The sequence below is a fragment of the Microcebus murinus genome, chromosome 5 (genome assembly GCF_040939455.1).
Source record: "Microcebus murinus isolate Inina chromosome 5, M.murinus_Inina_mat1.0, whole genome shotgun sequence".
Lineage (NCBI taxonomy): Eukaryota > Metazoa > Chordata > Mammalia > Primates > Cheirogaleidae > Microcebus > Microcebus murinus.
In genome coordinates this window covers 15,576,762-15,591,223 of record NC_134108.1, presented here as the reverse complement: position 1 = coordinate 15,591,223, position 14,462 = coordinate 15,576,762, and the positions used below count along the sequence as shown (strand labels likewise).

Here is a 14,462-nt window from a genome sequence, read left to right as displayed (position 1 = left end):
ATCGTTCACTGTATACACCTAATTGCAAAATAAGCAATGTTTATCTATTTTAAAAAATTATGTATAGCAGGTAAGCCAGGGTGCAATTGGTTTTGACTTAATAATGAAATTGTTGGTATAAACAATATCCATCCTTTAGTAAGCTTCCTTATGTGTGGTATTCTGTAATCACTGCTACAGACTGACTGTGTGCCTCCGACATTCCTATGTTGAAATCCAATGTGATGATGCTTTCAGGTGGGGCCTTTGAGAGGTGCTTAGGTCATGAGGGTGGAGTGCTCATGAGTAAGATTAGTGCTGTTATAAAGGAGGCTCCAGAGAGCTGCCTTGCCCCTCCTGCCATGGGAGGACACAGTGAGAAGACTGCTGTTTACAAACTAGAAAGTGGGTCCTCAGCTGGTGAGGTATCATACACCTGTAATCCAGCACTTTGGGATGCCAAGATGGGAGGATTTCTTGAGGCCAGGAGTTTGAGACCAGCCTGAACAAGAGCAAGACCCTGTCTCTACTAAAAATGGAAATAGCTGGGCATGGTGGCTCGCACTTATAGTCCCAGCTACTCGGGAGGCTGAGGCAGGAGGATCCTTAAGCCCAGGAGTTTGAGGTTGCAGTGAGCTATGATGATACCACTGCACTCTAGCCTGGATGACAGAGTGAAACCCTGTTTCAGAAAAAAAAAAAGAAAAAAGAAAGTGGGTCCTCACCAGACACCAAATCTGACTGCATGTTGATTTTGGACTTCCCAACATCCAGAACTATGGGAAATAAATTTCTGTTGAAGTTTATAAGCCACCCAATTATCGTATTTTGTTATAGAAGCCTGAATGGACTAACACAATCATTTAATTCAATAATTTTAAACATCTGATGAATGTAAATCAATCCACTGATTTATGAATTCCAAATCTCCCTGAACATCTTTGTAACTCTGAATCATATTCCAAAATGTCATATTTTATAATCTGATTTCAGATTTGAAGGTATTATGTTTAATAATCATGAAAGCCAGTGTCATTTAATGGGCTGCCTGAAAAATATGTCTTTTTGTACTTAAGAATATATTATAGATTAATATTCAGTCAAGTGGATACAGAATATCCTGTTCAAGGGTGGGAAATATTTAACTTTAAGATCTAGGGAACAGCCTCTTGGTTCTGACCAATCATCCCTTCTTTCTTCATAAATGAAGAAGACAAGTCAGGAAATGAGCTTTCCTTTATGCTTAGGCCATGCAAAGTGCCTGGTACAGCACTGCACACACACCAGATGCTTAAAAAAAGTTAGCTATTAATTTTGTTGTAATTCTTCTGGCAACATAGTTCCTTTGAAGGTGAGAACCTCATTGATTTTTGTTGCTGTTTTTTAAAATACTTGACTGGGTCACTTGGATGTGGAAGGATAGGTTCTAGAACCAGGTCTTAAATTATGGCAAGACAAAGCAAGGGATGACTCTGTAACCCAGAGCAGAGGGGGGTGGAGAGCCTGTGCAGATAGATGGTGGAGACGGGAGACAAGCGGGGAGAGAGGGGGCTCATGAAGGGGATGGGGTGGGGATCATTAAGTGGTGGGACATTATGAAGCAGCACTTCACTGAAATACCTGTTTTTCATCAGCGATGGGAACATGCATTACCTTCATGTCCACTGACGGGTCACCCTGCAGCAGCGCCCACTCGTACTGGACAATGGCATGGTCATCTGTGCTCTCGCGGCCATCCAACGTCACCCCGTCTGTCGGCAGACGCAAAACCACATCCTGCCCGGCCTTGCTAAGTGGAGGCTCATCCTCGTCTAAGAAAGAAAATAATTCATAAGAGAGATGATTCTCCATTTTTTCTAATTTATGAAGAGAGGTATCTTATTTGCTGAACAGATATGGTTTGGCAAAGAACTGCTAAGAGAATGTATATTAACTGGAAACTATTTTCACTATATCTTCTTTACATAACAAGAAAATAGCAATATATTATGAGGGGTGTGGAGTGTCAGCTGGTAGCAGTAGCTACGACAAAGTCCTGAGTACAAGACAGTGTACTAGGACCCACCAATATGTAAATCTGAAGAAGTAGTTTTATTTCCTATAGGGGATTTTGTCCACTTGTACTTAAGTTCAAAGTTCTATTAAATGAATTTACCCCCCCCAAAAAAGACCCTTAAAACAAACCTGAGAAAAACCAAATTCACCTCTAATATGAATTTTCTTTTTTGTTATCATCAAAGGTTTTAACATAAGAGTTCAATGAACATAAAGTGTTCAGTGGATGGGAAATATATTAAATTTGGAAAGTTAAGGCAAGTTCTTGCAGCCATACAAATTAAAGCCTGCATAGAAATTCTCTGGAATCCAGTTTTCATCTAAGAAAATTAAAGAGGTTCATAGCTTCTAATAACTAATTTTTATAACAGAAGCCAACACACTGAATTTCTGTTGTGATGTCCTATAACAACAAAATGAGTCTATATTTACCTTTGATCTACAATGGTACTAAATAATTTAAGGCTAATTATGTTTACTTAAATATTAATACTTTACTGACAGCTGCTTCATTGATGACTGATAGGATAAGCTGCACACAGAACACATTTCTATAAGCATAGCTGCAAAAATGTTAATTGATTTAACATTCTTAGTAAATTCACCCAAATAAATACATATTTTTAAAAAACAGCAATATAACTGAAAAAACTCTACAGGTTCTTGTAATACATCCTTTTTGGTATCCACTATTTCCCTATTCCTCCAGGGCCAAAGCTCTTGTCCAAATGCTGTGTGTCCCTCCTCAACTTACCCTGAATGGTGCTGCTAAGGCACTGCCTCTCCTCCTGCATTGTGACCTATCACTCTCCTCAACCTCAGCAAACTTCCCAGGGCCTGAGATTCGGGGCTTCCTGCAATCCTACCTCAGTTTTTCATGATGCAACAAAGGGTAGTCACTCTTGATGCCCTGCCTCTAGAATGACTCTTCTGGAATGCTAGTATGATTGCCTCATTCTCCTGCTTAGGAAAAACCTTTCGACAGGTTCCTATTATCTTTTGGATGCTGGGGCCCTAACCCTCCAGCCTTATCTTCTCATCCAGTGGGCTGCCCCATGCCTGGCATCAGAGGATTCATGTGAGGGGCATGTGGCTCTAAGAGCAGGGGCTTTTCTCACTGAGAATGCTGCTGCCAGCCACAAAGGGAGATAACTTTTTTAAAGCATGTTATAAGGAATAAGCACAATTGCTTATTATATGCCATTGCCAAGGGGTACACTGTCTATGGAGAGAAGATAAGCCCCATTTCTCTAGTCATTTAAAATATGAGGACTAGTAACTTTGGTTTAAATAAGCCAAGTGAACAACCCCCTGCCTAAGAAGAAATTTGTTCTTCTGCCTTTTTCCTCCTCTGAGCAAAGACCCAGCATTTGATGTCTTTATTTTGCTTCTCCCAGATAAGGAGCGATGTGACATCTGCAGTATCAGTAAGCCCTTCTATAGAGTGTTCACTTCCCTTTGTTCTGAAAGGCTCATTGTTTCTACACAATGGTTTATCACTTCATAATTCTGGAAAGCATCCGTAGTTGTCCATTATAGTTTAAAATACTATTTTTAAGTAGACAAACTAAAATATGCGTATGTGATAAATAATGAACAATGAATGTGAAAAAGCAATGAACATTATTAATAATTTTTTTAAAACCCTTAAAGATTTAACCTCAAAGATTTAAGATGGAAGAAGCAGGTAAGTGCTGAAACGTCCCACATATTATAAAACTAATTAATCCTGCTTCTCCTGGAAGAAAAAAAAAATTATTTTAGTTATTTACTTTTATTCAGGTGAGCTTCAAGAGGACTTCTGAACCTAGTAAAATCTTCATATCCTTTAAATTGATCACTATTTGAAATAACAGAGATAATGTTTCCTCTTCATTTTCAAGTCTAGGCAAATTGTACTGTAAAATGTATTTTAAAATAAGCCAGAGTTTATTTACCCAGAAACAGCCCTTAAAATAAACAAATGACAACAGGAAGAGGAAAGGAGTGTGCTACCATTTAAAAATGTTTGATTTGCTAATGAAAAACGTGAATATAATTTCAAATTTTTGTCATAAAAATGTAATAAACCTATGTTAAGTACTATGGAAACACTGGTTTCTTTTGAAAACTAAACACACTTAGTAAGATCTGTGGAGGTGAAATGAGACTCCCAACAATTTAGAGCGAGCTCACCAAGGTGGCATTTTATATAGAGAACAATAACGTTGTTAACTAGCCTCATTCAGGACACACTGCTGTGAACAGAGCCCCCGTGGTAAGGAATCCATTCTAGAATCTGGGGCCGTGCTGTGTGGGCACCAGTGATATAGCCCAGACTGAGGAATGGGAAAGGACCCTGAGGTCAGGCTATGGAAGAGGCTTAGACACAGGGGGTCAAAATCCATTGTGTTTTTTAATTGCAACATCTTAGAAAAAAATTAATCCGCAAGCCCAATATGATGATCATCATTTTCGGTATATACCGTTCTAGTCTTTCTCCATATGATGCTACTGATAGTGACAGTAGCTGCCATTTATGGGATGATTTCCAGGCACCGTGCTAAGTGCTGTATAGGCACAACACCATTTAACTTTCACAACAAATCTCAGAAGTGGATCTTATCATCTGCTTAATACTGATGAGGAAACTAGGCTCAAAGAGGCTAAGTTAGTTGCCTAAGATCATACAAGTGATAGACCTCTCAGCTCAGATATTTCTTTTCTTTCTTTCTTTCTTTTTTTTTTTTTTTGAGACAGAGTCTCGATTTGTTGCCCAGGCTAGAGTGAGTGCCATGGCATCAGCCTAGCTCACAGCAACCTCAAACTCCTGGGCTCAAGCAATCCTTCTGTCTCAGCCTCCTGAGTAGCTGGGACTATAGGCTTGTGCCACCATGCCCGGCTAATTTTTTCTATATATATTAGTTGGCCAATTAATTTCTTTCTATTTATAGTAGAGACGGAATCTTGCTCTTGCTCAGGCTGGTTTCGAACTCCTGACCTCGAGCAGTCCGCCCGCCTCGACCTCCCAGAGTGCTAGGATTACAGGCGTGAGCCACTGTGCACGGTCAGCCCAGATATTTCTAACTCAAAAGCTCTGTCCTTCCGCTCTTCTTTGAGACTCCCTAGGGGTATTCCAGTTAGAGTAAATATAATTTTACATTCTGAATTTAATCTATTAACTTATTGATATATACCATTTAGTAACACTTATTCATATATCCTAGCACTGCCCAGGTGATTACATAAACTTCACAATTGCCATTTTAATTTCTTAATCCTTACTATTGGATATTTGCTTCATTACTAATTTTTTTACCATTATAAATAATGCCATATGACATAATTTTTCTTCAGCATGGATCATTTTCCTAAAATATATTACAGAGAAATGAATGAATATTTTAATAGTCTCTGCTAAATATTTACCAAATTATTCCAAGAGGGTAGTACCAAGTTATACTATCAATGAGCATATAAGAGTATATAGGCTGGTCATAGTGGTTTATACCTGTAATCCTAGCACTCTGGGAGGCAAAAGCAGGAGGATAGCTTGAGTTCAGGAGCTTGAGACCAGCCAGCGCAAGAGCAAGACCCCATCTCTACTAAAAATAGAAAAAATTATGTAGTTCCAGCTACTCGGGAGGCTGAAGCAGGAGGATTGCTTGAGCCCAGGATCTTGAGGTTGTAATGAGCTATGATGCTGCTACTGCACTCTAGCCCAGTGAGACTCTGTCTCAAAAACAAAAAAAAAAAAAACAAAAAAAACCCATAAATTTTTCCACATGTATGCCAATATAAAAGTAAACTTGCTTTTTGCCAATTTAGTAAGTGTAAGTGGGCATCATTTACATTTATTACTTGTAAGGTTAAAAATTTTTCCATGTTTATCAATTATACTTCCTCTGGGAACTGTTTGCTTATGTTCTTTGCCCAATTATTTTTGTTTTTCTTGCTGATTCATAAGCTCTTTCTATTAATAAATACTTTCCTCATATTTTCCTAGATTCTTGTTTGCAATTCCTTTTGTTTCTTTCTTTCTTTTTTTTTTTTTTTTGAGACAGTCTCACTTTGTTGCCCAGGCTAGAGTGAGTGCCGTGGCGTCAGGCTAGCTCACAGCAATCTCAATCTCCTGGGCTCAAGTGATCCTTCTGCCTCAGCCTCCCAAGTAGCTGGGACTACAGGCATGCACCACCATGCCCGACTAAGTTTTTTTTGTATATATATTTTTAGTTGGTCAATTAATTTCTTTCTATTTTTGGTAGAGACAGGGTCTCGCTCAGGCTGGTTTCGAACTCCTGACCTTGAGCAATCCGCCCGCCTCAGCCTCCCAGAATGCTAGGATCACAGGCATGAGCCACCACGCCCGGCCTCCTTTTGTTTCTTGATATGAAGTTTTTATAAACATGCACATAATCTATCCTGTCCTTTTTGATCCCTTTAATTGATTAGAAAGCTATCTTCCTTCCAGATACCTAATAATAAGTTTATTTTCTTTAAGTTTCCCAATGTATGAAGTAATCTATGGCTTAATTTTTTAAAAAATATTTAATTCTGTTACCAAGGATATGTGCAGAAGGTCAGGAAGTACACAGGAATGGGGAAAAATTATTTAAAGTATATAATTTTTAAATTTTAAAATTTAAGAAAATTTAAAGATATATTTAATTCTTTAATCCATCTAGAGTTTGTGTGTGGTCATAATTCACACTGCCAACTAATTATCTTAATATTATTTATTAACTATAATTGTTTATAATACAAAAGGGAGATGAAAATGTGGGAAACTAAGGTCCTTGGAGAAGGACATTGGTCAGGCACCTGTGGAGGGATTAGCCTTGAACTGGAAGGTGGCTCCTCCCTTTGCACTTGGAGGCCCCAGGGAAATGCTGAGGGAGGCCGTGGGTGGCTCTGAAGAGGGAAGAGAAGTCTCCTTAACAGCTTTGATTTTCCCTGACATAGAAGGGGTGGGCTTCCCAAATTCTTCCCAGAGATACTGGGTTTCACGATGAGTATCCAGTAGAAACCCCACGCAGGTGCTGGGCCTTGAGCTGTTGCAGGTTACATCCCCAGCTCCTCTAGGACGTAGCAGCTCCAGCACCCACCTCTCCCCCCAGCACTCCCTCCTGCTGTTCTTCACTTTTACCATGATATCCAGTCCCCAACCTCTCCAGTCACAAGCACAACCCAACCAGAATCCTAGAACAATATCATGTACTTGCATGCCATCTTTATAATTCACAAGGCATGTCTACCCTTGAACCTCACAACGATCTGAGCTGCAAGGCAAGTAGGCACTCAAGCCCCAAGGGGATTAGCAGGGACTTGTGTGTGGGAGAGCCAGGACTCAGATCAGGGCTCAGAACTTCAAGCACCCTACTGTGCTCTACCAATGCTCTGGCAGGCAGTTTCAGTCAATGCAAGACACCTCTCTCCAGTATCCCCTACTTGATCCTGCATTCTCCCACCATCCTCTACACCCACCTGCTCAGTCCCAACCCTGCAGGTCCCTTCTCAGCTTCCTTTCCACAACCCTGTGCTGGGTGACCCCCAGGCAAACTACTTTTTCTCACCAAGCCTTCATATACACCAGAAATTGTAACGGAACCTAAGTCCATGTGCTGTTATGTGGACAAAGTCAGTTCATGCATGTAGAGAGCTTACAACAGCACATAACACCAAACTCAGCAAATCTCTACAGGAACAGAGTGGAGGGGTTCTGCTGTGAGTCTGTGCTATCCCGCCCCACCTGGCCCATAACCACTTTTCCATGATCCTTGTATTCACCTCAAAAGGGCCTGGTCAGGACTCCTCTGTAAGTGCCCTTCTAAACCATTTCACCCTGCTTTAGCCTCTGACTCCACATGCTCACAAGATTCCCCCAAATCAAGAAACAATTCATGGGGGAAAAACTTAGTAGTCCCAGAAACATAAAGAACTTCAACAGGTTAAGCATCTGGGCAGGGGACACACAGGACAATGGGGAAAAAACTTTGCCCTCTATGCAGAGCAGAACAAGGGCACCCCGGAGCCTGAGCTGCACCTTCCATGTTTCCATGCTGCTGGGGGCCTGGGGAAGTCTGAGCACGGCAGTGTTCTCCCAGAAATGAGGACCAGCCCAGAGGTCACCTGTTCTGATCCCTAAACCTCTACAAAACTGAATTTCTAGATGAACTCCCTCCAGAGAAGGGAAGGACAAAGAAGGATGTAGGAAGAAATTGTAACCTAAACTTTTTTTTTTTTAAATTTCCATGGGCATATTCTTTCCTTGTTTATTTTCCTTTTGGTTTCCCCTGGGTTGTAGGAAAGCTTCCCTTGGTAATGTCAGTTTCTTCCAGGTGAATAGTGAGAACAAGGGACTTTCTTTGCTGCTGGGGTATCCCGATCTGCGTTCAGGCAGGCAGGAGGTGTGTAACAGCAATGACGTGTCTGTGACAGCTGTGAGGCCACGCTCTGGATGCTGGCATGGGTCCAAGTGAAAGCACTGCCTGCTCCTACTTCCTCATAGGGAAAACCACAGAGTCCTTCCAGTGTTCTGCCTCCTTCCCAGTGTCTGTCTCAAGGCTAAACAGTCACAGGTGACCCTTTGATGTCTACATCCCTGACAAGGGTCCCAAGCCTCCTCTCAGGTGAAGGTGGGGGATGGAGGTAGGGTGCAATGGACACAGATTTCCAGACCCTTCTCAGTGGATCCACAGGTTTTAGAGAATCCACATTTCCAGAGTGGCTGAACTCCTCCCCACCCCCATCTTGCTAATGATATCATTCCTGTTATTATATATCAAACAGCAACAAAGTATGATGAAACACACTGAGCCTCACCACAGTGGACACAGTGGACCCAATCAAGGTCGTGTTCCCTCAGTGACATTCATCTCCCACTGCTACAATTTTTTTTGTGCCTCCTGTTAAGTGTCTTGACTCTCATTCAGAGCATCTACAAAAAGTGAAGCCATGGAATTAGCGTGATGTTTAGCTCTTTTTAAGAGACATGCCTTCAACGCTCTTATTTTCAATGAAAATCAAGCCCCTTCTTTTCACTCTATAAAGGGAGCAGTAGTTTCCGTCCCCATTTTTGTCTGATGAAAGCAACTACAGGCATAATCGTAAGAGTCATCAGAGCCACACTAAGCAACCGGGGTGGGTGTTCTGAGCAATGTGGCATTTAATTAGATTTTGCTCTTGCAGTTACTTGACACAAACCATGCCCTATAAAACCCGTGAGAAAATAAACTTTTATTCTCTGAACTCTTCTCCTCTTTTAAATCAAATTTCCGTGAATCCTCACAGTTCAGCCTCCCTCCCAAGCCTAGAAAAATTCCAGCAGCACCCCACCGTTCCCACTTCTGCCAATCTACTGGGCTTTCTCACCCCTAAGACAGAAATTAGCCTGTCTCAAGGCTAAACAGTCACAGGTGACCCTTTGATGTCTACTTCCCTGGCAAGGGTCCTGAGCCTTATCTCAGGTGGAGATGGGGGAGGGAGGCAGGGTGCAATGGACACGCTCCTTTGGATGCCCGCAGCTAAAATAACTTGGAACCAGCGTGTTTCGTCTCTAACTTGGTGAAGAGGGCCCAGGGATCCCGCCCAGGCGGGTCACCGATACGTCAGGTAAAGTGCAGCCAGCTAACAGGTGCAAGGATAGCCCACCCAAGCGGGGAGGCCCCAGCCCGCCCTTCCATCGCGTGCTTACCCAGCTCGGGCAAGCCGCGGGCAGTGGCCCGGGCGGGATCGCCGGCCTCCAGGCCGCCCCGGCCGCGGTCCCGGGCGCGGCTGAGGCTGTAGCTGCTGTAGCCGCGGTGCAGCGCGAACTTGCAGACGCTGCGGCCGCGCGCCGTGCAGTTGAAGAGGTAGCAGGCGAGCGCGGAGGCCGGGGGCGCGGGCCGCCGGGGCAGCTCCACCACGGCCACGGAGCAGCGCGGCTCGGAGCAGCAGGCCGCCACGCACTGCCGCCAGTCCCGCACGGCCGCCGGCGCCCGCAGGAAGCTGGCGCCCGCCGCGATGGAGTCCTTGGTGCGGATGATGGCGTCCGGCATGGCGCTGAAGCCGCCGCCGCCCTGGCCCGGGCAGTCCTCCTGGGGGCCGCCGCCGGCGCGCAGCTCCAGCTCCAGCTCCTCCTGCGGCCGCTCCTGCTGCAGCTGCCGGCGGAACTCCTCCAGCAGCTGCTCCACGCCCGACAGCTGCGCGTGCAGCTCGGACAGCGGCGCCGCCGGCGGCTCGGCCGCGCGGCCGCTCGGCAGCCACAGGCAGAGCAGCAGCAGCCCGCGCAGCGCCCGGAGGCGCCCCGAGCCCGCGCTCTCCCGGGCGGCGGCGGCCATGGCGGCGGGCAGCAGAGGGCACGAGCCGAGGCCGGCCGGGCGCGGGAGGGAAGCGAAGGCGGCGGCGCGGGCCCTGGGCCCCTCCTGCGCGGCCGCGGCGGCGCTAGGCCCGGCCTCAGAGCTCAGCGCCTCCGGGAGCCGGCTGCGTCCGCGAGGCCGCGGGCACGGCGGCGCCGGCGGGAACCGCAGCCGCGGGAGGCATAGCTGGCCCGGCCGGCACCGCTCCTCTTCCTGCCCGCGGCCGACGGGCGCCTCCCCGCCCGGCTGCCCCGCGCGCTGGTGGCGGCAGGCCGGCCTCGGCGTATTCAGCACCCGCGGTCTGAACAGCGGCCGCGCCGGGACGAGCCGCAGCGAGCCCCGCCCAGACACGCCTCTCCGTGCGCGGCCCCGCCCCGCGCGCGCGCTCGCGCCGCCACGCCCCGGCCTGGGCTCCTACGTGAGCGGTGTGCCGGCCCTGCGTGGGCGGGGCGGCGGCCTCGGGGAGCGGGTGGGCAGGCGTGCAGGCGGGCGGGGCACGGGTGGGTTCCTGGCAGTGCAGCCCTGGGAACTGCTCTGGGCCCGCAGTCCTGCCCAGCCCCGGCGGGGTTTATGTCTAGGCCCTCAGGCTTTATTTACCTACGAGATCTGCTCAGGGCGGCAGCGCCCGGGACCCTGGGCTCTTGTGGGTGGATGGCGGTCGGGGTGGGCAGAGTACATGCTCAACTAGGGAACCGTCAGACACTGTCATCAGTCCTTCCCCTCCTGCGTCCCTGATTGTTTCCACACTGGGTTGCTAAACTGCTGTGCTTGGATGGCACGAGAGAGGGGCGGTGCTGAAGGATGTTTGGTCAGTGTAACGATGTAGCAATCGGTAGTCAGGTTCGCTTAGATTTTCACAAACGTAACTAAAAATCTGGACGCCGACAATCATGGGAACTTGGTGAGTAATCTCTACAGCCTGTGAAGGAGAGGCCTTCAGCTGTTAGATCATTACAGTCTAGGGAGTTGTACTTTAAATGACATGAGGCATTAAAAAACGCTCAATTCAGGAGGATTTATACCTTAGAGTTCTAGCCGTCTGTGAACAGCTTCTGCCTCTTGTTTATTTCTGAGTCAGTTTCTGTTGATTCATTTTTCTCCTGATTATGGATCACATTTTGTTACTTTGTAGCAAGTCCCCAAACTTTTGCCTGTATCCTGCACATTGTGAGTGGATCAGTGTAAGTGTCTGTCTTTTTTAGAAGTGGAAGAAGACTAAATACTTGGATATAGGAAAATAGCGTTCTCCGCTATGTTTTTTTTCAGAGCTGACACTTAGGAACCCACTGCGTGCAGGTCAAGAAAAGAGTAGGAGATAAAATAAGAAGGTAAAAATAGATAAGAAAAAGAAAAGAAAAGAAACTGAATTTTACTTGCCATTCCATGAAAGGGAGAAATCATGAAGTTTTTGAGAGTGTGTATTTGAGTGACTTTCAGACTGAAAGAAATGGTTTCTTAGCCCTGAAGGGTATCTGGACTGTACTACTTTGGGCTGGAGATTCTTCTACCTACGGGATATTTATTAGTCCACACACCCACACAACTGTAGCCACTTTAGGATGCCCTTGAGGCAATATAAAGATTGTTTTGCAATAGGCTTTGGAGAACATGTACATGCTGGTTATGAGGAGAAGCTTCACTAGTGATAAAAAATGGCCTCTGAGGGTATCAGCAAACCTTCTAAAGACTACCTGTTATAATAGTTACTAAAATTAAAATAAGCATGCATGGTAATATGTAATATTAACTAACAATTGTTTGATTTCAAAGTTTGCTGAACAATTCCACATACGTGATTTCATGTGGCCGTCACAAAGATTTGCAGATGGACACGTGGCTCTCACTGCTGCGCTCTGGACTAAAAGAGAAGTCAGTACAGAATGAGATTGAGCTCATATGTCCCATGGGGGAGGGAGCAAGGAGGGGATGGCATTTCTCAGGAGCATTCATTTCCAAATTTCTCCAGCATCACCAAAGATTTTCCCACCTCTAGAAGTCCACAATAGGGTCTTTTCTTGAGAGAGGTGGAAATGACTTAAGTTGTGTTCCATTAACAGCGATTATTTCTGGGGTGGGAGATGGGGGTACTGAAGGGAAATACTCACTTTTACTTTATAAGACCTGATATCTGTTGATTTTTCTACAATGAGCTTATTGTAAACCAATTTTTATTTTTTCAAAATAAGCTCTGACATCTGCTTCTGCCATGGTGGAACAACAGGGATTGGACTTAACCCTGCAACCTGAAAGAAAAATCAAGGGGGAAAAATGTATGAAACAATGGTTAATTATTACCCAAGGTATCCATCATTCTGATTTCTATTACCAAAAATTCATCTTGTCCATTTTTGAAATTCATGTAAATGGAATCAGAGTATATGTTCTTTTGTATCTGACTTTTTCCTCTCAACATCCTGTCTATAAGAGTCATTCATTTTTTGTAAGCTTATTCTTGATCAATTTCTATATAGTGTTCTGCTTGTGAATATATTCCACTTTATTCTTTCTATGACGTATTACGATGTTACTAGGTATGTTAATTCACATGTTAGCCTGTAGCTCTGTACATTTGTTTCATGGCACCCAGTGAGTCAGCACAGTTGACTGTGGTTTCTGCACAGCAATAACCTAACTGTATGTGAAAGTGAGTGTGAACATATAAATGTATCTCCTTGAAACCAAATAAATATATTCCGAACTCATCTTCTTCTTAATTGAATTTTTAGAATGCCAGCATTCCCTCTAATGCCATCTGGTGTGGAGGGAAGTCTGATGGAAAGGGCCAGTAAAAATGGTGGTCCTAATCGACTAAGAGCAAATATCTTACTTTTGCAAACTTTTCAAAATGAGTAAGTTGAAATATTGTAAAGGCCCCTTCAAGAGTTATGTAAGGAACTCATGCAAATGAGGCACTTTGAAGCTTGGAAAACACACTTCCAAGTGACAGCTAATATTTTAGATTGGCAGCCAGACTGTCATCAAAGGTCAAATTTTGCTATCAAGGGTTGGTCTAACATTGTTGCCTTCTCATAGTCCACTGTCCTTTTATGTTGTGTTTTGTTAATTATTTGGAATACGTTGACACACATATGTTACAGGCTTCTTCACCATCTGTGAACTCTTTTTTTTTCTGAGACAGAGTCTCGCTTTGTTGCCCAGGCTAGAGTGAGTGCCGTGGCGTCAGCCTAGCTCACAGCAACTTCAAACTCTTGGGGTCAAGAGATCTTGCCTCAGCCTCCCGAGTAGCTGGGACTACAGGCATACGCCACCATGCCTGGCTAATTTTTTTTTCTATATATATTAGTTGGCCAATTAATTTCTTTCTTTCTTTCTTTTTTTTTTTTTTTTTTTGAGACAGAGTCTCACTCTGTTGCCCAGGCTAGAGTGAGTGCCGTGGCGTCAGCCTAGCTCACAGCAACCTCAAACTCCTGGGCTCAAGCGATCCTCCTACCTCAGCCTCCCAAGTAGCTGGGACTACAGGCATGCACCACCATGCCTGGCTAATTTTTTCTATATATATTAGTTGGCCAATTAATTTCTTTCTATTTATAGTAGAGACGGGGTCTCACTCTTGCTCAGGCTGGTTTCGAACTCCTGACCTCGAGCAATCTGCCCGCCTCGGCCTCCCAGAGTGCTAGGATTACAGGCGTGAGCCACTGCGCCTGGCACCCATCTGTGAACTCTTGATGGCATTTGCCCACATCTTAGGAGAATTAGATGTATCTTCACTTATTTGTAAAACAAATTGTGTGGGTTTATTTACATATGCAGAATAAACAAGTCACCCAATTACTAACTTCATTATAAATTACAAATTGTCCTTATGGGGAGGCTTGGGAGCCCATTGGTAAGTAGCAACGGCTGTGAGTCAGGCTGTCCATAGCCAGGGGGACCAGGCTGTGTCTGCTGTCCACAGGCAAAGCGGGAGGAGAAAAGTGCTGTCGTGGACATTTCATTTTCAGCCAGTGAGAACTTTAAGTGCAGAAGTTCCATTTATTAGCACCAGGAGAAAATTGCTGATATTCATGGAAAAGTGCAACAAACAGGATCCCAGTGAAGGGATAAAACCCTGAGATGTGGAATGTGCAGTTCCATCGTGGCTGCTGGCAGTCT

At 44.9% G+C, this 14,462-nt stretch overlaps 1 protein-coding gene across 2 annotated transcripts in view; it reads right to left on the bottom strand.

Moving 5' to 3' along the window:
- LRP11 (LDL receptor related protein 11) overlaps window positions 1–10,653 on the bottom strand; it is a 36,247-nt gene extending 25,594 nt beyond the window's left edge. For both annotated transcript variants that reach the window (XM_012759712.2, XM_012759713.2), the window contains exons 1-2: window positions 9,707–10,653; window positions 1,633–1,790 (exon numbers count right to left, since the gene is read on the bottom strand). In XM_012759712.2, coding sequence (XP_012615166.2) covers window positions 1,633–1,790; window positions 9,707–10,331 — 783 coding nt within the window. In that variant the 5' untranslated portion in view covers window positions 10,332–10,653. The remainder of the gene's footprint in view (window positions 1–1,632; window positions 1,791–9,706) is intronic.
- Between the last annotated feature and the right edge of the window lie 3,809 nt (window positions 10,654–14,462).